General features: G+C 39.4%; 1 protein-coding gene across 3 annotated transcripts; it reads left to right on the top strand.

Annotated features, from left to right (window-relative positions):
* The first annotated feature begins 527 nt into the window (after nucleotides 1–527).
* On the top strand, nucleotides 528–12,612 carry anxa5b (annexin A5b). Of its 3 annotated transcripts, none has more exons than XM_037765247.1 (13): nucleotides 528–679; nucleotides 949–1,006; nucleotides 5,735–5,819; nucleotides 6,180–6,274; nucleotides 7,295–7,408; nucleotides 7,549–7,639; nucleotides 8,171–8,250; nucleotides 9,684–9,734; nucleotides 10,349–10,442; nucleotides 10,538–10,633; nucleotides 10,740–10,798; nucleotides 11,958–12,080; nucleotides 12,169–12,612. In XM_037765247.1, the coding sequence occupies exons 2-13, from the start codon at nucleotides 1,004–1,006 to the stop codon at nucleotides 12,229–12,231; spliced, it is 954 nt and encodes a 317-aa protein (XP_037621175.1). In that variant the 5' UTR covers nucleotides 528–679; nucleotides 949–1,003; the 3' UTR covers nucleotides 12,232–12,612. The 3 variants fall into 3 exon arrangements, with proteins under 3 accessions (XP_037621175.1, XP_037621176.1, XP_037621174.1); XM_037765248.1 differs by having other exon boundaries at nucleotides 576–728; XM_037765246.1 differs by lacking the exons at nucleotides 528–679; nucleotides 949–1,006 and having other exon boundaries at nucleotides 5,726–5,819.
* Nucleotides 12,613–22,536: the final 9,924 nt, after the last annotated feature.

Here is a 22,536-nt window from a genome sequence, read left to right as displayed (position 1 = left end):
CTTTTTGTCATTTGTCAGGTGCTACTCACATGTGGATGCAAACACAGGCCTTCTATTCATATATCATATTCAGCCATTGGTGGAATTTAAATAAGTACATTTACTCAAGTATTGCACTTTAAGTACAATTTTGAGGAACTTTACTTGAGTATTTCCGTGCTATACTACTTCATACTTCTACTCCATTACTCTACTACATTTATTTGATAACTTTAGTCACTAGTTACTTTGTAGATTCAGATTATTAATTATGACATATTGAAGCTTTTATTTAGGTGGAGTAAAAGGAGTAAAAAGACAAACATATATACTGTATATATATATATATCTTTATTTCATATCATATATATATCTTTCATATCATATATATATATGTTTGTCTTTTTTACTTCATGTTTGGAAACACAACAGCCTCAGGAGGACACCTCAATAAAAGCTTCAGGACAGCTAAAACCACATTTCCCAGAGTGCTTCAGGAGCAGGGTTGTACCAGAGTCCTCGCGCACTGGGGTGTGGCCCACACACACGCGCACACCCACACGCTCACGTGCACAACGGAGAGTTTATGAGAGTGGGTTTCTGCCGTTGGTCCTCCTTCTCTTCCCTTTCTGCTCCCTCCGCCAGGTCTCTCTTTGTCTCTCTGTCCGCTCACAGAGCTTCATCTGACGGATACCAGACGGTGAGTTCTCCGGATCACTTCTCTCACTTTATCACCTGAACTCTAACAGGTAAGAGTCCAGCAGCATCAGCCAGGTGAGTAGCTGGGGTCTCTACCAGCAGACTAAAGACTAAAGACAGAGACACGTCTGGTCTGCGGAAGTTTGACAGCTATAGGACACCGAGACAGCCAGGCACCGGATATCAGCCAGATGAAGCAGTTGATTACAGATGTTTACAGTAAACACATCTGGTCCTCACAGAGAAACTTTGTTTTTCTTTCTCCAACAGATCTTCTTCTTCTTCTTCTTCTTCTCGAGCTGAAAAAACCTCCAAGACTGACAAAATGGTGAGTCATCTTCACTTTACTGACTTTTTAAACTGCTAAATTAAATAAAACATTATATTTTTATATATAACTTTATATTAAACAATGATTAAAATAATAAGTGGTCAAAAAATCCGTTATTTATGCAAATATATGAGTCATAAAAGGTTTTTACCCTCTGAACTCCCAAGACAACGCCCACTTTTATCCACATTATATAATGCTAGGACTTTTTTTTGTATCTAAATGTAGGTTGGAGTTTATAAAATGTTGAATGTTTATTCACGGTTGATAACTTGTCAGTTTACATGAATCATGAAAAAAGCCCATTATGCTGCTATGTAACAGATGTGGCAGCACATCTGTTTAAGATAAACAAAAGTCTGAGCTTGGCATCCATTTACATACACTTCAATGAGGAACTTGTTTCTAGTGTATTTCACATAGAGGGTATGAAATATTGATGAAACTTTTAGTTTTTCAAGTTTTAAGTGTGCCAATGCTTGCGGAGGTTTTCATTTTGGGGAAGTTTATTGTATGACTCACTCATGTGGGCTCTCTTCCATTCGGGTGGGTCTCTCTGTGTTTAATACTTCCATTTCCACGTCTAGCCTGCAGTTTAAAGCCGTCCTCCCTCTCTTAAAGGGGAAACACTTCTCTTTTTCTTCTGTCAGGGAGGAGCTTTACATCACCATAAAAAAAACCTGATTATATTTCTGATAATCAGCTGCGATGATGTAACTCTGCAGACAGTTAGTCTGAGGCTGTAAACCGAAGTTCCCTTTGTTGTGAAATGTTCACAAAAGTCAGTTTGAATGTGTCTTTCTCAGACAAAGGTCTAATTTGAGGATAAGGATACAACAGCTAATGCAGCGAAAACACCAAAAGCAACAATAAGTTGATCCTATACCAACAATAATTAACAAGCGTCTGATAGAGAGTATTCCTCTGTGCCATAAACCTCAACTGAAATTAGAAACACATCAATGAGCCACACCTTTGCACTGAATGACATGTTCACAGGCATGTATCAATCAATCAATCAACATTTATTTGTATAGCCCTTTACAATAACCAAAAGGTATCCAAAGTGCTTTCCATTAACATCAAGAAATAACAGGAATAAAAACACAACATATCATAAAATCATAAAAAGGTACATAAAAAGCACAGGGAAAATGTCACAGCGCTGCTAGGTATTAAAAGCCAATCTAAATAAAAAGGTCTTGAGCTTAGATTTAAAAAGTACTAGGTCAGTGACAGTGCGTATATCAGGGAGTAATTTGTTCCATAGTTTAGGAGCAGCGACAGCAAAAGCACCATCAACCCACAGCTTATACCTCGACCTTGGGACTTCTAAATAAAGTTGACCCTGATGACCGGAAAGCCCTGTTATGCTCACGGAGAGTTAAAATCTCTGACAAATAAGGTGGGGCGAGGCCGTTAATGGCTTTCACGTCTGGAAGTGTTAGTTAAAAAGCAAAGTGTATAGTTTATTTTGAGTCACATACTGTACACTGTCCTTGAGCTGACAAATGTCCCCAACAAATGCAACATTTACTCCTGTTTTAGTAGCATTTGCTAAAAAACTACAGCACCCAGCAGGTTTTAGGAAATAATTATGCCTTTTTAAAAGTTCTAATATAGATTTGTTCAATAGGAAAGAAGATGCTTCAGCCTCCCCACCCCGAGATGATTTTAACGAGACATTTAGTAACATTTTCTAGTAATTTTGATGTTTTTGATAATATATAATTAATCAAGGCATTCTCTTTTATGCATTTAAAAATAGTTGTGTGTCCCAGAGTTTCTCACATGATCCTCCTGATTTCAAAGAGTTTCTGATGTCTTCTGATTGAGAAAACGGTTACATTTTCATATTCAAACATGTAAAGATCCCCTCCCATCGACAATGAAAATAATTGTTACATGCAGGCCCAATCTTGTGTCTGGTAGTTAAACTTTTGCCTACCAGACACAAGATTTGGGCTGCATGTAACAATTATTTTCATTGTCGATTAATCTGTTGACTACGATTAGTCGTTTGATCTCTAAAATGTCAGAAAGTGGTGAAAAATGTATTTTTTTGTCCACAACTCAAAGATATTCAGTTTACTGTCATAGAACAGTAAAGAAACCAGGAAATATTCACATTTAAGAAGCTGCAATCAGAGAATTTTCCCTTTTTTTTCTTAAAAAATTACTCAAACCGATTAATCGATTATCAAAATAGTTGCCAATTAATTTAAGAGTTGACAACTAATCGATTAATCGTTGCAGCTCTACACAGGATGTCTGTACTATCAGCGTTTGTGTTTCTTTATTTTTCTTGGCCTTAAAATTGGCAAAGTTAAGGACACTTTAGTCTAAAAATATCAGTTCCCACTTTTTATGTAACTTAACTAAGCTTAAGAACTATAGTTTGAATCCCCAAATAAAATATACAGATTATCACCTTTGTGTCCTCAGGAGTAGCTGCAGCTCTGCTTGGAGAGACACAAATATGGTAGGAAAGTCAGAAAGTGTTGAGAGAAGAACTAACACGTAATAGAGGATAATGTTCAAAAAGAGTAATATTCACATCCAAGCTCAGTAATTATACAGTTGGCAGTAAAATGCATTATGGGACTTCCCTTCATACAAGTATGGCTGCATGTGTTGTGGATTGTTTTGTGTCACTCTAAAGCAGAGATACCTGTTGGTTGTAGCAGCCTGTCCTGTTGATATATACTGTAGAGAGGGTCAACAACATAACTCCATCACCATCAGACGCCCGCAGCCTCAGGTCATGTCTGAACTCGCTCCACACAACGTATCGCTCGCTATAGGAGCTCAAACTGTGTCTAACATTCCAGTGGAGATGATCTGCATTGTGTTGTTGTAAAAATTCTCTTGTTTGGCTGTTTGTCCGAGCAGTCGCCTGCACGCTGATTAGATTTTAGTTTAGCTTGTGGTGATGAGTGTGTTTATGAGAAAGGAGAGCTCGAGGACATTTTGGCGTTCCGTCCTGCAGAAACACAGAATCCTGGTTGTTAACTTGGACGTCCCACAAATTTTTTCCTTTCCAGATTTTCAGGCTCAGAGATTCCAGAGACATTCCCGTGGTTTTCCTCTCTAAACATCCCTCCCCCCTGAATATAAGAAGCAACAACTTGGCTTATCTTACTGTTAATGTGTCACATTTTTATTGAGTGTCTAGAATGAGTGCAGCATTGTTACAGAAATAAGTCTTTTGAACTCAAATCGATCTTAAAGTTAATGTTTTACAGCCTTAACACATTCCTACTGTCCTCACTATCGATCAGTCTGCCCGTCTGAAACACTTTTTCCGCATTCAGAGGAATTAGTAGCCTGATAATCCATCATATTTGAATCAAATCCGAGATGTATTCTGATGGGAGAACATGCTGTTCATGAAACAGGCGAGGACATCTGCATGTATTTTCATGAAGTCTGCAAGTCATTAAGGTCATCTGAACGGGGGGGAAGTCTTTGATGAGTGTATACACACATAACAAATCTGAGATACAGTGTTTTATATGTACATTATGTACTATGCATGAATGTAAAGATTGATTAGGTGCGTTCTGTAATTTAATTAATGGGGAGAAGGGGAAAAGTCTTTGATGACGTTATGTCTATCTTCAGCATGAATCTACAGATTGATTATATATATCTGTCTGCAATGATGTACATGAGGAATCAGATCAGAGATAGTAGAGAGAGATGTTAATCTAAGCATGAAGTTACAGTACAGATTGATTTAAGTATGATCTACGATGCTATAGCATTTACTTTATATCTGATAAGAAGCCAGAAAGATGTACTTATGATAAATGCATTTCTCTTCCGAAGGACCAACTTGTTTACAGACAAATTTAGCGTGCATTAATGATGTAACTGTTGTTACGGCAACACACATGAAGAGACTCCTCGTCTTACATCAACTTCCTGTTTGATGCCCCTGAGTACAGGAACATTAACAAAGGAGTTATTGTTTTTTATTACTCAAACAACAACAACAAGACGACATTCAATACAAGAGGGCAATTAGCCAAAAAAATGCAATTAGTGACTGTCAAACTTGTCAAGCGAGATATATATATATATATATTAGCACTTCAATGAAGTGTGCATATAATTGTCAGGTTTTTGCATGGTGTAATGCTGGAAGTTATCAGTGTCTGCAAATCCTGTGATAAATAATCTGCATTAGTAATTATGGATTCCGTGCAACATTTTGTATAGGGCTGCAACTAACGATTATTTTTATTGTCGATTAATCTGTTGATTTATTTTATTGATTAATCAATTAGTTGTTTGGTGTAAAATGTCGATCAGTGTTTCACAAAGCCCAAGATGACATCCTCCACATGTCTAGTTTTGTCCACAACTCAAAGATATTCAGTTTACTGTCATAGAGGAGTAAAGAACCCAGAAAGTATTCACATTTAAGAAGCTGGAAACAGAGAATTTAGACTTTCTGTTTTTCTTAAATAATTACTCAAACCAATTGGCGACTAATTTGATAGTTGACAACTATTTGATTAATTGTTGCAGCTCTAATTTTGTATCTGATATCTGTGTATTGCAGTCTGGAGAGCAGTTGAATACATTTAGAGATACAGTATAGAGGTCCATAATTCGGGAGAAGTATCAGCTGCCCTACGAAAAAGGAATTTTTAACTATAACTTGGGAAACTTTACATCAGAATAATCCTCCTCTGTCCATTTTGTTCCATGTTGCAGGCCAGCAGAGGAACCGTAAAAGCCGGTGTAAACTTCAATGCCACTGCAGATGCTGAGGTCCTGTACAAGGCCATGAAAGGGCTGGGTAAGATGCTTGTGTGTGTTTGTATGCACATCTGCTGTCAGCATAGTGTCATCTGATACGCCCAGGGTGGGTCAGCCGGTAGTACAACTTCAACAGACCAATCAGAGAGCGTTGTTTGGGGAGTTCCTCTCACTGCTGTCTGGGTGGAGCTCCACCCAGACGGCAGTGAGTCATGAACACACGAGCAGAGATGAAACTTGAGTCACTGCGAGGGAAAAAGAATAAACTCAACTGAAGGTTGTAATTATGTGGGTGAAATAGTTGTAATCAAGAGTCCACCTCGACAGAGCTTGCTCATCGTTATGTAATGTGTGTTTATCTTGCTGCTTGGCTGGGTAACCATGGTGCTTGTCGTCGTAGGGACTGATGAGGATGCCATCTTGCAGCTGTTGGTGGCTCGCAACAACTCCCAGAGGCAGCAGATCAAGGCCGCCTACAAAACTCTGTTTGGAAAGGTTGGACTACCTTAACAGCTGTTAAATCACATGACCGCACATATTACATGAGCTCCAACTTAAAAAAAGGCCTCAGTATGCTTCAAATGAACTACTCTGAGGAACAAACATGTTAAAGGTGTAAACATAACTTCTGTAATGTTTATACCTGGCTGCTTCCCCTTGTTTCCAGTCTTTATGCTAAGCTAAGTTAACTGGCTCCACTATCGACATGAGGGTGGGATTGATCTTCTTCAATACAGCATGATGTTCATTTAATAAACGATGGTCCTATTTAGAGTCAAATAGACCATAAAGCAGGGTATGCTTTAGGGCGTGGCTACCTTGTGATTGACAGGTCGCTACCACGCGTTGTCCAATCTGGGAATTGTCCGTGTTTTCGTCTTACAACTTTAACCCTTTCACAGTGTGCGTTCAGTTCATGAAAGTTAATTGTTAACTCGTGTCACTTGGTGACAGATGGCGACAGCCAAAATGCTGAAGTCCAGGCTTCAAAACAAACAAATGGGTGACGTCACGGTGACTACGTCCACTTCCTATATACAGTCTATGGTCCCAACATGGTTAGCTGTTGCTTATTGAGCCATTTGAGCTTAACAGAGGACTCCAATCCTGCCAGCTTTTACACCTCTGCACACCTGGCCAATGCTTGTTAGCCAGGTGTGCAGAGGTGTTTGTTATGCTTGTCAGATTATCGGACTCCACAAATCTGCTTTTGGAAAGTGGGTTTCAGAGACTGTTAGATGATTCAACCAGCTCTTCATTTGAAGCATACTGAGGCCTTTAAACCCAATGACCGTGCACAACATCAAAGCATCAACAGTGAAACCATTACTGTCAGCACAGATCATCAGCAGAAAATCCATTTCCATCCATATCATATATCCATATGTGACATGGCAAGATTTAACCGTAACAAAACAATCCAGCTGCACACAACAACCATAAAATCCTTCACTGCATGGCGATGGCGTCACACACAGGATTTAATTAAAAGTACCTGATGTATCTCCATGACAGGATCTGGTAGATGACCTGAAGGGAGAGCTGGGAGGAAAATTTGAGACCCTGATCGTGGGTCTGATGACCCCGCCCCTGGCTTACGACGTGACATTGCTCCGCAACGCCATCAAGGTAAGTGCTGCAGCTGATGGATATAAGATCGATGAAGACTCTTATGTAGTGTAGATGGAGAGTTTCTGAGTAGAGACATAACGTTTTAGCGGTCAGAGCAGCAGGACACTCATCAGACGTTTCCTTCCTTTGACCTGTAGGGAGCAGGAACAGATGAGAAAGTCCTGGTGGAGATCCTCGCCTCCAGAACGCCTCAGCAGGTGAAGGAGATCGTCGCTGCTTATAGAAAAGGTAACACACACACTCTAATACTGCATGATACTGAAGTCATTATTGATCCTCATTAATAGCAACTTTTATTGTAACATAACTTTATTTATATATTATGTAGAGACAAACTGAGAATACCAGTTGAAACACACTATTTCATTTATGTGTGTAAGACCTTTTTAAAACTGTGAATTATTAATATTTTCAGTGGCATACAGTACATAGAGTTTCAATGAGAAGTGGGGCTAAAAAATAGACTGTATTATAGTTTAAGTTTTATTTGTTACATTCTTCTGCTGTATTTGTGTGTATAAAAATTATAGAAACTATATATGTTACAGCCTTGAACTGTTCTATAACATTTCGAGTGTTTATCAGTAACGTTTTGTACATTTTTAGAGGCACCTGTGTCTTTTCTTCATGTATTTTTGGGTTCCTGATAGCTTTATACTTTGTTAAATTCACAAAATTATAAGTCTGACTTACAAAAGTGTAACAAACATTTTTTAAACATCAGGTCTAAAATAAAACTTTAACATGTTTGTTCCTCAGAGTATGATGACGACCTGGAGGAGGACATCTCCGGCGACACTTCAGGTCACTTCAAGAGACTTCTGGTTATTCTGCTGCAGGTGAATCTCCTCTTCTATATCTTTGTCTCCTTTCCTCTTCTCTATCCTTATCACCTCTCTTCTGTGTCTCCTTTCCTCTTTTTTCGTCTCCTCTCAGCTCCTCTATCCTTGTCGCCTCTCTCCTTTCCTTGTTTCCTCTCCTCTCCCCTATCCTTGTCTCCTTTCCTCTCCCCTATCCTTGTCTCCTCTGCTCTCCTCTTTTCTTTGTCTCCTCTCCTCTCCACTCCCCTATTCTTGTGTCCTCTCCTCTCTTGTCTCCTCATCTCTATCTTTGTGTCCTGTACTCTCCTCTATCCGTTTCTCCTCTCCTCCATCCTTATGTCCTTTCCTCTCCTCCTCTTTTCCATTGTGTCCTTTCCTCTATCCTCCTCTCCTCTATCCTTGTCTCATCTCCTCTATCCTTGTCTTGTCTCCTTTATCCTTGTCTTCTCTCCTCTCTTCTCCGCTATCCTTTTCACCTCTCCACTCCCCTTCTTGTGTCCTCTCTCTCGTCTCCTCTTGTCTTGTCTCCTCTTGTCTTGTCTCCTCTATCCTTGTGTCGTCTCCTTTATCCTTGTCCTCTCCTCTATTATTGTCTCCTCTCCTCTCCTCTCCTCTCCGCTATCCTTTTTGTGTCCTCTCTCTCCTCTCCTCTTGTCTTGTCTCCTCTATCCTTGTGTCGTCTCCTTTATCCTTGTGTCCTCTCCTCTATTATTGTCTCCTCTCCTCTCCTCTCCTCTCCTCTCCGCTATCCTTCTTGTGTCCTCTCTCTCCTCTCCTCTTGTCGTGTCTCCTCTATCCTTGTCTCATCTCCTTTATCCTTGTCTCCCCTCCTCTATTATTGTCTCCTTTCCACTCCCCTATTCTTGTCCCCTCTTCCCTATCCTCGTCTCCTCTCCTCTATCCTTGTCTCCTTTCCTCTCCTCTATCCTTGTCTCCTCTATCTTCGTCTCTTCGCCTCTATCCTTGTCTCCTCTCCTCTATCCTCGTCTCGTCTCGTCTCGTCTCGTCTCCTCTATCCTTGTCTCATCTCCTTTATCCATGTCTCCCCTCCTCTATTATTGTCTCCTTTTCACTCCCCTATTCTTGGCCCCTCTTCCCTATCCTCGTCTCCTCTCCTCTATCCTTGTCTTCTTTCGTCTCCTCTATCCTTGTCTCCTCTATCTTCGTCTCTTCGCCTCTATCCTTGTCTCCTCTCCTCTATCCTCGTCTCGTCTCGTCTCCTCTATCCTTGTCTCGTCTTCGCTATCCTTATCTTGTCGCCTCTATCCTCCTCTCATCTCCTTTCATCTCCTCTTGCCCCCCTTTATTCTTGTCTCCTCTCCTCTATCCTCCTCTCGTCCTCAACTCGTCTCCTCTATCCTTGTCTCCTCTCCTCTATCCTCCTCTTGTCTTGTCTCCTCTATCCCTGTCTCTTCTCCCCTCTAACAGAGACACATGTTGTCTGTCCTCAGGCGAACAGGCAGAGGGGGATCCAGGAGGGAACCATTGCGACTGACGCTCAGGTGAGTCGGTTGTTTTTATCGTTGGTCAGTAAATATTTCTGTTTTTCACCATCAATGGTGTCTTTGTCCTTCTGTCTGCGGGTGTGACTGTCACATGTGTTTGTGGATATGATCTAAATGCGGCTCTTTGAAGTGTGTGTGCATGTGTGTGTGTGTGTTTTGGAGGTGGGGGAGGCAGTTTGAACAGCTGATCTGTATTGATGTTATGACGCCTCCTTGTGGAGGGAGCGAGTACAATTTCCCTTGAAACTTGTTTGAATTTAAAAGAGATTAGAAATGCAGAAAGACACTGTGAAGGGGTACTGAATGTTTTTGGAGGACAGCGTCTGTATGAACATGATCCACCTCCAGTACTGAGGAGGCTTAGACTCATTAGTATCGCTGATAGATTCTTTCTCATCTGTTATATGTTAAATGATGATAGCGAGGCTCTGAGAGAGCTGAATCTCTTCAACTCTTCAGCACATACTGTATTAAGTAAAAAGTACAATATTTCCCTCTGAGATGTAGTGGAGTAGAAGTATAAAGTAGCATAACATGGAAATACCCAAATGTACTCTGCTTTTGAAGGACAAACAATGTGTGATGTGTACTGTTTGTTTCTGTGGTATCAGGTCCTCTTCAAGGCAGGAGAGCAGAAGTTCGGCACTGATGAACAAACGTTTGTCACCATCCTGGGAAACCGGAGTGCAGAGCATCTTAGGAAAGGTTTGTCTGTGTGTGTCTGAGAGTTGCAGCCTCTGTAATAGTTTTTCAGCTTCACATAATAATATCCAGACTAATTCTGAACCTGTGTGTTTCAGTGTTCGACGCTTACATGAAGTTGTCTGGATACGAGATGGAGGAGACCATCAAGAGGGAAACATCTGGAGGCCTGAGAGATCTGCTTCTGGCCGTCGGTACGAAACTGCCGCAGCCTGCTTCTGTTGTCAGCTTCTTGAGAGGCAGTGACTAATGTGTGAGTGAATAATAATAACAATCGTCTTTTCTGTTTTTCTTTTACAGTGAAGTGTGCCAAGAGCGTTCCAGCCTATTTTGCGGAGACTCTGTACTATGCGATGAAGGTAAGACAACGATGATGTCTGAAATGGACATCCAAGTATAATCAATGCTATGTTTAACCACCATAACAGTAGTTGATAACACATTATAGGGCCAGCACAATGCAATCCATTGCTGCTTAAATGTTTTTTTAATATATGTCGTTATTGGTGGACGTTTGTAAAACACAGAACTGTGAATTTAAATAGAGACACACTCATTTAGCTCAACTCACAAGTACAATGATGTTCTTTGTTGTCAATATATATGCTCAGTTTATTCCAATTTGACCCAGACTGTCATTAAATTAATCAAGACAGTTAGTTGTTTGGAAACTAGGGTTGCAACTAATGATTATTTTCATTGTCGATTAATCTGACGATTATTTTCTCATTTAATCAATTAGTTGTTGGGTCTATAAAATGTCATAAAATGGTGAAAAATGTCGATCAGTGTTTCCCAAAGCCCAAGATGATGTCCTCAAATGTCTTGTTTTGTCTTCAACTCAAAGATATTCAGTTTACTGTCTAAATAAATATTCACATTTAAGAAGCTGGAATCAGAGAATTTCAACTTTTGTTGTGTTCAGCTTGTTTCAGCTGTCCCCAAGTGTCCAAAAAGATCTGAGCTTGCAGGTTTAAAGGCCTTAACACACCGGGGGAGGAGGGGGCGTGACGAATATACAACACGAAAATGTGAAATACTCGCCTGCGAATATTATATGTCTAGGGCTTTTATTGTGAAAGGTAAGAACGAAGGAGTGGATATGGTCTGCGTTGCCTTTGTCAAGGTTGAAAGGAGTAATAAAGTTTGCTGTCTTGGTTCGGACTACGGAGCCTCCATGTTGTTGTTTTATAAATATAAGCAGTGCAAAAGAAAATCAACCTCGTAATGACGAAAAAATTGTCACTGTTTTGACGCGCAATATTCACGTTCTGTGTGAAAGTACTCGACAAAAATAACAGTTCTAAAAAACATGATGACATCCGAATTGATCACATGAAAAAAAAAATGCTGCCAGTGTGATACAGCCTTAAAATTAATAAAAAATGGGCACATGTGTCACGATTATTAAACCAGACACATGTTAACTATTTCTTAATATTTACAGAGGCTTGTGCTCTCAGATAATAGTTGCATACATGTATAAGGCAGACGGTCATCGTGTGTTTGTTGTCACAGGGTGGCGGAACCGATGATAACACCCTGATCAGAGCGATGGTGACTCGCAGTGAGGTGGACTTGTTGGACGTCAGAACTGAGTTCAGGAGGATGTTTGCCCACTCTCTCTTCTCCATGATCAAGGTACACACACACACATGAATAAACAAACACACTGCACTACACACATATAAAACATTTCCCTTAAATTCTGTGTGTATTTGTGTTACAGGGAGATACCAGCGGCGACTACCGAAAGGCCCTTCTGTTGCTCTGTGGTGGAGATGACGCGTAACCGTGTTAACAAGCAATAAAACAGGAACCACCTGAAGTGCCTCTTCTCTAAATCGGCCTCTTTTTGGGTCGCCGGCTCACCAAAACAAGAAGTTGACAAAATTCATCACAACAAATCGTTCTTTTGTGTGTGAGAGAGAGAGACGGCCCGATCAGGTCTTTTTAAACTATGACTCCAAATAATGTCTTTGAAAGGTAGCTAACATTTTGTTCACGTCCACATTAATAAATGCAGCTTTTGCTCGACTAACATTTTCAATATGACTAATATTATATCATTAGTTTGTAATGCGGAGATATCAGACTGCAATTGTTTTGTTTGCACTTATTATGGCAGAAACAATATAATGCAATAATAAACATTTCAACTGATGAAGTACGACACATGTTTCTCGTCTCTGCTGCGTCTCAGTACCAATCCTGTCCTTCAATACACATGTACCTGTTGTACAAGTACCTGTTTGATTTCTGTTGAACATGCACTGGTCTCTCACAGCCACTAGAGAGAGGTAGAGCAGCTTTGATAGAGATAAGTTCACCCATGTCATCATTGCTTGAAGACAGAGGTGGAAAATACTTGAGTATACTATACTTAAGTACATCTTTTTAGGTATTTCTGCAGCTTTGTACTTCTCTTACACATGTAATGTATTATATTGTACTTTGTATTCCACTACATTTATTTGACAGCTACGGTAGTTGCTTACTTTGCAAATGAAGACTTTACAAACAGTATTATAGATTAAAAAATGCTGCTTATATAAATGCATTATTAGTTAGTTATCAATTATATAATGCAAACAAATATTCAGCTCTCTGAAAGCACAGCTCTTGTTTACATGCACAAATAACTAAATAACACATTAAAGGAAAGGGAAAAAAGCACAAAAGCATAATAGGTCTTCTTTAACTTGTAATGGAGTATTTTTACATTGTGGTATTGCTAAAAACATAAACTTAACAAAAACGTGCAATTGCTCTGGTTTATTGCTGCCTCCACTCCACTATTACAACAAAGGTTAATGGAATTTTGTTTGTGGCGCTTTAAGCCCTGAAACACTGCAATTAAATGTAAAATAATAATCCTCATGTCTTAACACCACAAGAGGAAAGTAAAAAATAGGAATATTGTAATTTAATTGTGAACTGATCCTCTAAACACTCAATGGCACACACATTCCTTCGCTGTTGTAAACATCACAAATATGAAGCTTTCACAGCTGCAGATTATCTACTGGTGGTGGTGGTGAGGCTTCTGATGAAGGCGAGTTCATTTGTACAGCAGCTTTCAACAACAAGGTAATTCAAAGTGCTTCACGTGAGACAGGAAGCATTAAAGGTGCGATTTATTTGCAAATAAATCACACATTCTTTATCTGTTCAAAATGTACCTTAAAGATAGATTTTTCAAGTATTTAATACTCTTATCAACATGGGAGTGGGAAAATATGCTTGCTTTATGCAAATGTATGTATATATTTATTATTGGAAATCAATTAACAACACAAGACGATGACAAATATTGTCCAGAAACCCTCACAGGTACTGCATTTAGCATAGAAAACATGCTCAAATCATAACATGGCAAACTCAAGCCCACCAGGTAACAACAGCTGTCAGTGTGTCAGTGTGCTGACTTGACTATGACTTGCCCCAAACTGCATGTGATTATTATAAAGTGGGCATGCCTGCAAAGGGGAGACTCGAGGGTACCCACAGAAACCATTTTCATTCACATATCTTGAGGTCAGAGGTCAAGGGACCCCTTTGAAAATGGTAATGTCAGTATGACACGTATACCAATGGATTTATTACGTTTTCTAGTTTCATATGATACCAGTATCTTCACTCTAGCTTTAAAACTGAGAAATTAGTGGCGTTAAAACGAATTTAACGCGTTAACTTTGACAGCCCTAATAGTTATGAATATTATATTCCATTTCTGTTAATAGATCCCCCGAAATGTTACACACTGTTCCTTTAAGAAAAGATTTAAAAGAAACACATGGCAATATAAAAAAGACACATAATTAGGATTTTTACAGTAGTAAAACAAATAGAAGATTAAATGGCAAACAGGAAGGTTTTAAGCCTTAAAGGATTTAAAGGAACTGAGAGTTGCAGCAGATCTCAAGTTTTCTGGGAGTTTGTTCCAGATATGTGGGGCATAAAAAATGAAAGCTGCTTCTCCGTGTTTAGTTTTGATTGTGTTTTTCTTCTTGCATTCACTGTTCCCAAAGAAGCTTGTCATCATTTCTTCTCTGACACTTTATATCCTCATTTGTTGATGTTGTAACTTCCTGGATTGACCTTCACTTACTTTAACTACTACTGCTGACAGTAAAATGATTTCTATGGAAGATGTTTTGTTCAGTGCGTGTGTGGCTTGAAGGAGGGGTCATCCCAGGTCCTGTTACACTACATTTCTGTTATTCTGTTCACGGGAACGGTTGCCGTTGATTGTTGCCACAGAAACTAGCAGCCAATAACAAGGTCTGAACAGCAGGGTGTGGGGGTCAGACCACCTCGAGCCACAGGAAGAACAATGACTCCAGCTCCTCCCACCTCGCCGCCCTGCGTGTTTTTGGGTGGGCATGTGTCCGCTCAGCTTTGTAGGTCGAATCTGACGTACTTAGTGGAGCGTTGAGTTGTGTTTTGATGTTTTTTTCCCCCTCCTCTCCTTCATCTCACTGGCTGAGGCTCTGTGAACGGCACACAGCAGCTCAAGTTCAAGTTGATGGGAAGTTTGTTTTCCAGCAAAGCTGATAACAGCTACCGTTATACATTAAAGGTTCAAATGAAATAAGCAAAAGGACTGAATGATAAATGGTTTAAATGAAAGTTAATCCTACAAAAGTTTGTCTGTGATTGTCTCAACTCACAACCAGGGAAAACTTCTAAAAGCTGGTACTAGCCTCCTGCATACAGCTGCTGCTGTATTTACATTGATGTAAAGCTGAAACAATTAGTCGATTAATCTACTAGTCATTGAGCAGAAAAGTAATCAGCAACTATTTTGATAGTTGATTAATAATTTAATTTACTTTTCAAGCTAGCAAGCAAGTTTCAGCCTCTCAATCGTGAGGATTTTCCTATTTTCTTTGTCTTATGTTACAATAAACTGAATGTCTTTTGATTTTTAGATTGTTGGTTAAATAAAAGACGCAATATTTGAAAAGCTTTGGGTCCTGGGAACGTGTGATTTCACTATCTGCTGACACTTTATAGACTAAACGATTGCTCGACTAATCAAAAAATAGTAATCAACAAAACAAGTGACAGTGAAAATAATTGTTAGTTGCAGCGCTACATTCATGACATTGTGTTAAAGAGGACCTATTATGTTCATTTTCAGGTTCATACCGAAAAGCCCAGCCTGCTCTGATTGGTCAGCTGGAACACTGTGTTGTGATTGGTCAACCGAACCAAACTCTTCAGACTCTGCTCTCACTTTGTTTGAGGGCGTGCCAAACCAGCCGTTAGACAGGTATTATGCAGATGTGTTACTTGGTGACATCACAACATTATGGAAGAAAAGGCGGGACTTCAATCAAGGCCGTTCAGGAGCAGTGTTTCTGTGGGGGACAGTAACTCTCTTTGGCGTGGACTTTGAGTTTTGTAGACCTTTTACATGCACAAAAAAAAACTATATAAAGGAAAGAGAAAAAGCACAAAAGCATAATAGGTCCTCTTTAAACTCTGACGCTAATCGAGTATACCCTTAATAAAAGAGTGTAGAAACAAAAAATCCACATGCTTCCGTACGGCTGTATTACATGATGCAATTAAGCAATTAACATCTTATCATGCTTTGTGAGGCGTATAAAGGGACTAAAGCAGGACTAAGATGACAAGAGGAAAAGATCTAAGGGACTAATTAAGAAGATGAATGCACGTTGAGAGACACTGGTCTATAGAGGTATGGAAAAAGAGATATTTTTATTGTTGTGACTGTGAAGCGTGTCAATACTGGACATGTTAAACATCGAGAGCAGAGGTTTTAAAAGTGGGAGGTAGCTCCAAACAGTTTCAGGGGAGGCTCAGTGAATGGTAGTGAATAGTATTACATTAGTTATCAAAAGAAGATCTAATAGCCTAAATGTGTGATTTGGTTAAAGAGAGAGTTCAGAGATACAGTAGTTTTGGGGAATTTTACAGTTTTTCCCAGAGTCAGAAACTAATAAATGCCTTAAGAGAGACTTTTTTTTATGTATTGGGTGTATAGTCTGAAGTTATGTCAACAGCAATATTAGGCTATCTTAGCTCAATTGTTGAGTCTCTATGGGATTATATGACATGATAATGATCCCATAGGCATCCAGGAATTGAGTGAAACTAAGCAAGGAAACTAAAGGGGGGCGAGGAGGCGCCTTTTCCAAGCTTTGTCTGAAGAGAGGCCCACAGTCTCAGACTTTGAAAACATTTTGAGTCAGGACCCCCCTGTTTAGTTTTGTTTTGTTGAGTTTGAACAGCTAGCATGTAGGTGTTTTCCAATGTGCTCCAGGCACTGTGGATTTCTGATGCTTTTTGTGACTATTTCTCTTCCCCCGACCCGCCGAAATGCCCCCGTTAGAAACTCATGTGCACGCACACTCACAAAAACACTTAGTAAGGCAAATTATATCACTGGTACAGGCAATGTTAAACCCATTCCCCAGTCTAAATATGTTATTTTATTTTGAATATGTTATTTTTTTCCCTAACCACATGACGACCCCCAGAAATCATCTTGCAGCCATCCAGGTTGAGAACCCCTGCTCTAGATATCTACGGATATGTGTTGACATGCATAGTCATTGCAACATGTGTCATAACGTGTTGTATACAAACAGATAAAAATAAAGAATAGAGAGAAAACTGCAAAGGTCAAACTAAATAGAATTAGGGGATGGAGGAGCAGTGATGTTAAGACAGGGTGTCGTTTCTCTCCAGATAAGAGGGGAAAGATACCAAATTTCATCAAATTCTCGAGTTTCTCATTTTGTTTTTCTAGGTATAAAGTAGTAGTTATTTCACTGTTGGCAACCCAGCTTTTTATTTCAACGTCTAAGAACTAATTTTTTTAACTATCCTAATGGAGAAAAACATGATATGGTGAGGTGTATGTGAGGATACAGGCCTGAGAGCTTGAGGAGTGAGTGATCAAAATTAGGTCAATTTATGCTACAGTCATCAGATCTTGACCCAACATGTGAGAGTTTTGAGGGATGTGTTAGATGAAACTAAACAAAATTAGGGGATACACTATCTTCATACCTCCAGCAGAGTTTCAGACACTTGATAAATATATTTCAAGATGCACTGAAGCTTTTCTTTTTACAGTTTACTGATATTTTATCAGATTTTTTGTCACTTCCTTCAACTCCGCTAAATTAAGAAAGCAGTGGATGGTTTTCTGTCAACGGAACCAAATGTAAAATTTTCTGAGCTGCTTTCGTGACCTGACATAAAGTCGTGACCACAAATCCGTAGATTTGAGAGTAATCTGGTGGTGGAAGTTGTCACAAATCCGTAACACCCAAATTCCTGAAGGCGTGATCCAGACTTTCTGCCTCTAAAACAATCAGGCAGAGAAGGACTGGCAGTGGGCAGGTCTATACTATGGGGCTAATGAAGGGAGTGGAAAACAGGTGTGCAGGTGGGCGGGGAAGGTCAGGTGATGGGAATGGCGAGAACCGGGATTACTGCATGGCAGGAGGGAGTGGCTGGCATTAGGTGCGTTTCCATCCACCTGTTTTTATGCACATTTTCAATTTGTGCATTAAAAAACCTGAGTGGAAACGCTGAAAATAAAAAAAAAATTCAAATATTGCAAAAAAGCTTTTACACTTGGCTGATGTGGAACAGTTGGTTTATTGATAAAAGAAAATGCAATAAAGTGCAATGGAAACAGATGATTTTCTGTAAATTTGTTTAAATTTTGTGCTAAATTTGGATGAAAACCTGGCTAATGTGACAATAAGAGAGAAAAATAAACTAGATATGCAAGCAGGTACAGTATACTGTGGTCCAAACATTGATGACTCGATGAAAGCACCAACTTGGGGCAACCAGAAGATCATCGCTGAACAGAACTTAAAAAGGTGGTTTAACACGCAATACTTAAATACAAAAAATAATTTAAAAAAATAAAAATAATTTAATATGAAATACACTAATGTATAAAAGTATAATGTAATGAATAAAATGTAGGAAATTTAATTAAACTTACAGGAATAGATACCATTACCGAACAATTATTTTATTTGAATCATATTGAAAAACCTGAAATATAGTGTAAGATAGAAAGCAACTCACACTAATCTTTCCTAACCAAAACATTACTGTGCTACAAATTAAATCCAGCATCAAATCTTTTCCAAGAAAACATACAGTCGTTTTCCTGTGTTTGGTTATGAACCTGGGTCCTATGAACTGTCAAATGCAAAAGCTGTTGCGTGTCATTTGTACACCACACAACAAAACCACGGTAACGGCCACAGTTAGGAAGAAAAAGAAAAGAAAAGAAAAAAAAAGTTCTTTCCCCTTGTTGTTTCCTCTCAAATCCAGCAAAGAACGGCTAGGTTGACATCAAAGTCTTAAACTATACGTAAATGTGCACAAGAAGAATGTCGGCATTAAAAAAGAGAAACCAAACAAACCATTAGTCTAAAGTCCCTCATACAGTAAAACATGTTTATACCTGTTTCATTCATCAGGAAAACACTTATTCTTCCTGTGTCTTTGTGAACAAGTTAGATGGAAGAGCAGTGGGAGTGTGCTTTTACTTAAAAGGCCTGAAATGTCAGAGGGCTTTGAGAAGAAGTTGTTTTAATACTTTGAGCAGAGGAGTCAAAGGCTGCTGATTTCACAGGTGTTTGTTTAGTTTGTAAAGCGCTCCGCGTGAGGGAAAGTAACAAGACGAGACATGCCGCCGCCATTGTGAACGTATGCGAGCGGGAAAAGGGCACACATACCTCAAATATGACTCAGATGAGATGATGATTATTGACAATAATGTGTTTTCCTTCGGGGATTTATTTTCCTCATTAAGGTATTACCGGAGTTAGTGAGGATATTTGTCTTGAGGCTTCTAGTCTGTAGTGCTTTACACATGACAGAAAACTGTACGCTGTGACATTAAAGGGGCACTCAGTCATGATGAGCGCTATTCAGCCTGTGGCTGTGAAAGGGCTTTGAAACATATGTGAAAATGACTCAAGTGACATCAGTTAAGTAATCTCAGTTCTGACTCTGATTTAAATCCCTTTTTTTATTTGTTTGCTTTTATTTGAAAGTGGACAGTAGAGAGATGACAGGAAATGTGTCGAGAATAAAGGCGTCAGCATAGAGTGGTGCAGGGATGACGTATTTTTGTAGACCAACCAGGAAGTTAGCATCGCTCCGCTTCCCTTGACAAAAAGCCAATGGGATTCTTATTAGTCTCATTTAGCCACTTGTTAGCAACCGCCTTTTTTATATACTAGAAAAAAACGTTAAAATCTCTTCAGCTAGTGTTAACCACAAACCTTATTTCAGGCATCTAACTACAAACCCATTGACTTCCAGACGAGGGAACCGGAAGTACAGAAATGCTAACTCATTTCCAGGTTTTAGGACTCATTCCTGCAACCTCTCTTTACTCCCTCAGACCTGCTTGAATTGACTGACTTCTGAGAACAATACATTAGATCATCATAGATCATCATCTGTGGAAGCAGCTTGAGTCTCGTTTTGTGCTGACATTCAATTTTTGGAGAGAATAATTAGTTTTTTCTGTCAGTGTTATCTTTAATTAAATGTTAACTGATAAAGCAAGATTGATTTTTCCTCTGAATATCTATTAATGTCCTGTTTAAGGTCCCTGTTGACCGAAACGTTGACTAATAAATCAGAGAAAAGTGTATGACTGAGCAAGTCATTTTTTGAAAAAGTAAATTTTTGAGGGTATCTACTCCCAGCACCACAAACAATTTTGAGAATGTGCATGTTTTCCTCTCCTCTGAATATCTAACCTGAAGAGTTTAATCTGCGCTGGAACACCAAGGACTCGCTGAACACACCCACGTTAGAAAAAGTACAAACTTTCAAACCTAAATTGGCTCTATGTCACGTACAGTCTGTATTTTTTCCAATGAAATGAAATGAATGAGTGTTCAACGGCGTTGCAAGTCCTCGGGGGGCAGAAAATGCTTTTTTTAAAAACATATTTTAAAGCATGATGGTGAAATAGTTTGTACAGGCAGACTTTTTGACTTGCTTTGAGAAAACAATACTTTTAGTCACAAAACCAAGTATTCAGTGCAAAACATCCCAACTTTATTTTACGACTTTGTGTCAGAATACACTGTTATTGTGTGAATTACACTATTTGCTGCCTTCAGGTTAAAGCACCACACACACACGATGAAAGACTCTTGTTTTATACACACCAGTGGAGTGATCGTACATCCAAATATAAGGCTGGGTCCTCTGGTTTCCTGCAGCGGTCTCTAATTACTTTCTCAGTGACAGCAGCCAGCTGCATTAGGAGCCGTTTCTATACGGGGAGATTGGGAGTAAAGACTGTTATGATCCAGCTGTGTGTGCACATGTGTGTGTGTGTGTGTAATCCCTGAACAAGTGCAACCCCAGATGTGGATTTTATGCTTTCCTGTCAGCTCCTGACCTTCTTCACCTCTGACCCGCTGCTCTTTGTCCCCTCAGACAGACACTTAAGAAAGAGAGATTTCCACCTTTTAACGGAAGCCCGCTCTCTTTGATGGCACAAAGGGGATTTTGTTTTACCGACTCCTTCGACCAGAGCTCAAGGACACATTCCAGGAAGGAGGAAGTAGTTAGAGGTTAGAGGTCAAGGGGTCAAGAAGGAAATGAGGATACCATCCGAGTGTCTGTGATGTAAGGATCGGCTGCCTCCTGCCCGCCTCTACTAGTCCTCACGTGGGTTTACTTCTTTTCTCTCTGGGCTCCTCTGATCAAACAGAGATCCACCAGCAGGATAATAATGTGCTGCAGGATCAGTTTGGACAGAGCGGAGGACCTGCATGGCTATAAATCAGATGCAGGGTGGGCTTTTAAACCCCTGTAAAAGGTGGAGTTATGTAGTTTTTAGGTTTAGAGATGCTGACATTTGCCTCTAAATCTAAGGATATATATAATCTCTGTGTGTTTTTGTGTGCTTGTGCCAGTGAGCGCCTTAACACCAATAACTTTCCATAGCCAATACTTCTAAAAGAGACCTCTTTACTGCTCTGTGGAAGAAAATGGAAAGTGCTTGAGGTGGTTTAGTGGCTGTTTCGTGTGTTTTATACAACAGAGAATAACTGAAATAGAATTTAAATAAAAACACATTTCACATCTTTCTCTCTAACATCTATAAATAAACATGCCAGACAAGTCGTTTCGGTAGGTGAGCTGTTAAAGTGGGTGTTAAAGTGACTTCCTGTCCATAATTTGACCGTTTTGTTTCACACACTCAAAGGTCAATGAGTCAGAGTGACCTGATAAAAGATCTGGTGTGAACAGATACTGGATTGCAGCGTTAGTAACATGTTTGCTCATGATAGTAAGGTGTGTGAGTGTGTGTGTAATGTAAGCCTCTATTAGAAGGGCTTTTCCGTGGAATTTGCTTTCAGGCAGTGTATCAGGATATCATCAACACCATTGTGATGGCCGCACCTGCTGATTAAATGTCAGTAACCTTCCTGCTCTCACTTTAGTTTTCTTTATAGTTTACACGTGATGTTGCGTGCATTTCTCCTCATTTAGTTTGTCGACCTTTTAACGTCACGCACATTACGTTCACATTGCACAAACACCAGAAAACTTAGAATTGCCTTAAGTCGTTCTGATTTCTATTTCTTTTTGAGTTACCAGTGCTGCTGGAGGGACATCTTGTGCATCTGCTCCCTAAAGCAAAAGCTCTTAAAGACAGGAAGTAGCCAATCAGACTTTACCAAGCGCCCACCACATTGACTCGTTTTAAGAAAATACGATTTTCAGGGCTCAATAGGAGAAGAAAAACTCATAAATGGGTATTTTTTTGGCACATTTACAATCCACATGTCACACGCAAAGTCTTTCATTTCTTCAAAGGCAACAGGACACATTGTATAAATAGAAAATATTTATTTATGGTGCATAAATACACAGTGGTGTTTACACGGTTGATTGATGAAGTTGACCAGAGGTAGAAAGTCAGTACCACGCTATACTATAATAATCAATCAGTTCAGGGCAAGAAGTGTTATTTGCTTGAAAACACTGTACAAAATACTCTATTACAAGTAAAAAATATTCTCAAGATCCAAGATTCAAAACTTTGAAA

The sequence above is a fragment of the Sebastes umbrosus genome, chromosome 3, assembly GCF_015220745.1.
Source record: "Sebastes umbrosus isolate fSebUmb1 chromosome 3, fSebUmb1.pri, whole genome shotgun sequence".
NCBI classification, from domain to species: Eukaryota; Metazoa; Chordata; class Actinopteri; order Perciformes; family Sebastidae; genus Sebastes; species Sebastes umbrosus.
Note: the sequence above shows the minus strand (reverse complement) of the source record. Positions and strands in the feature narration are given on the sequence as shown.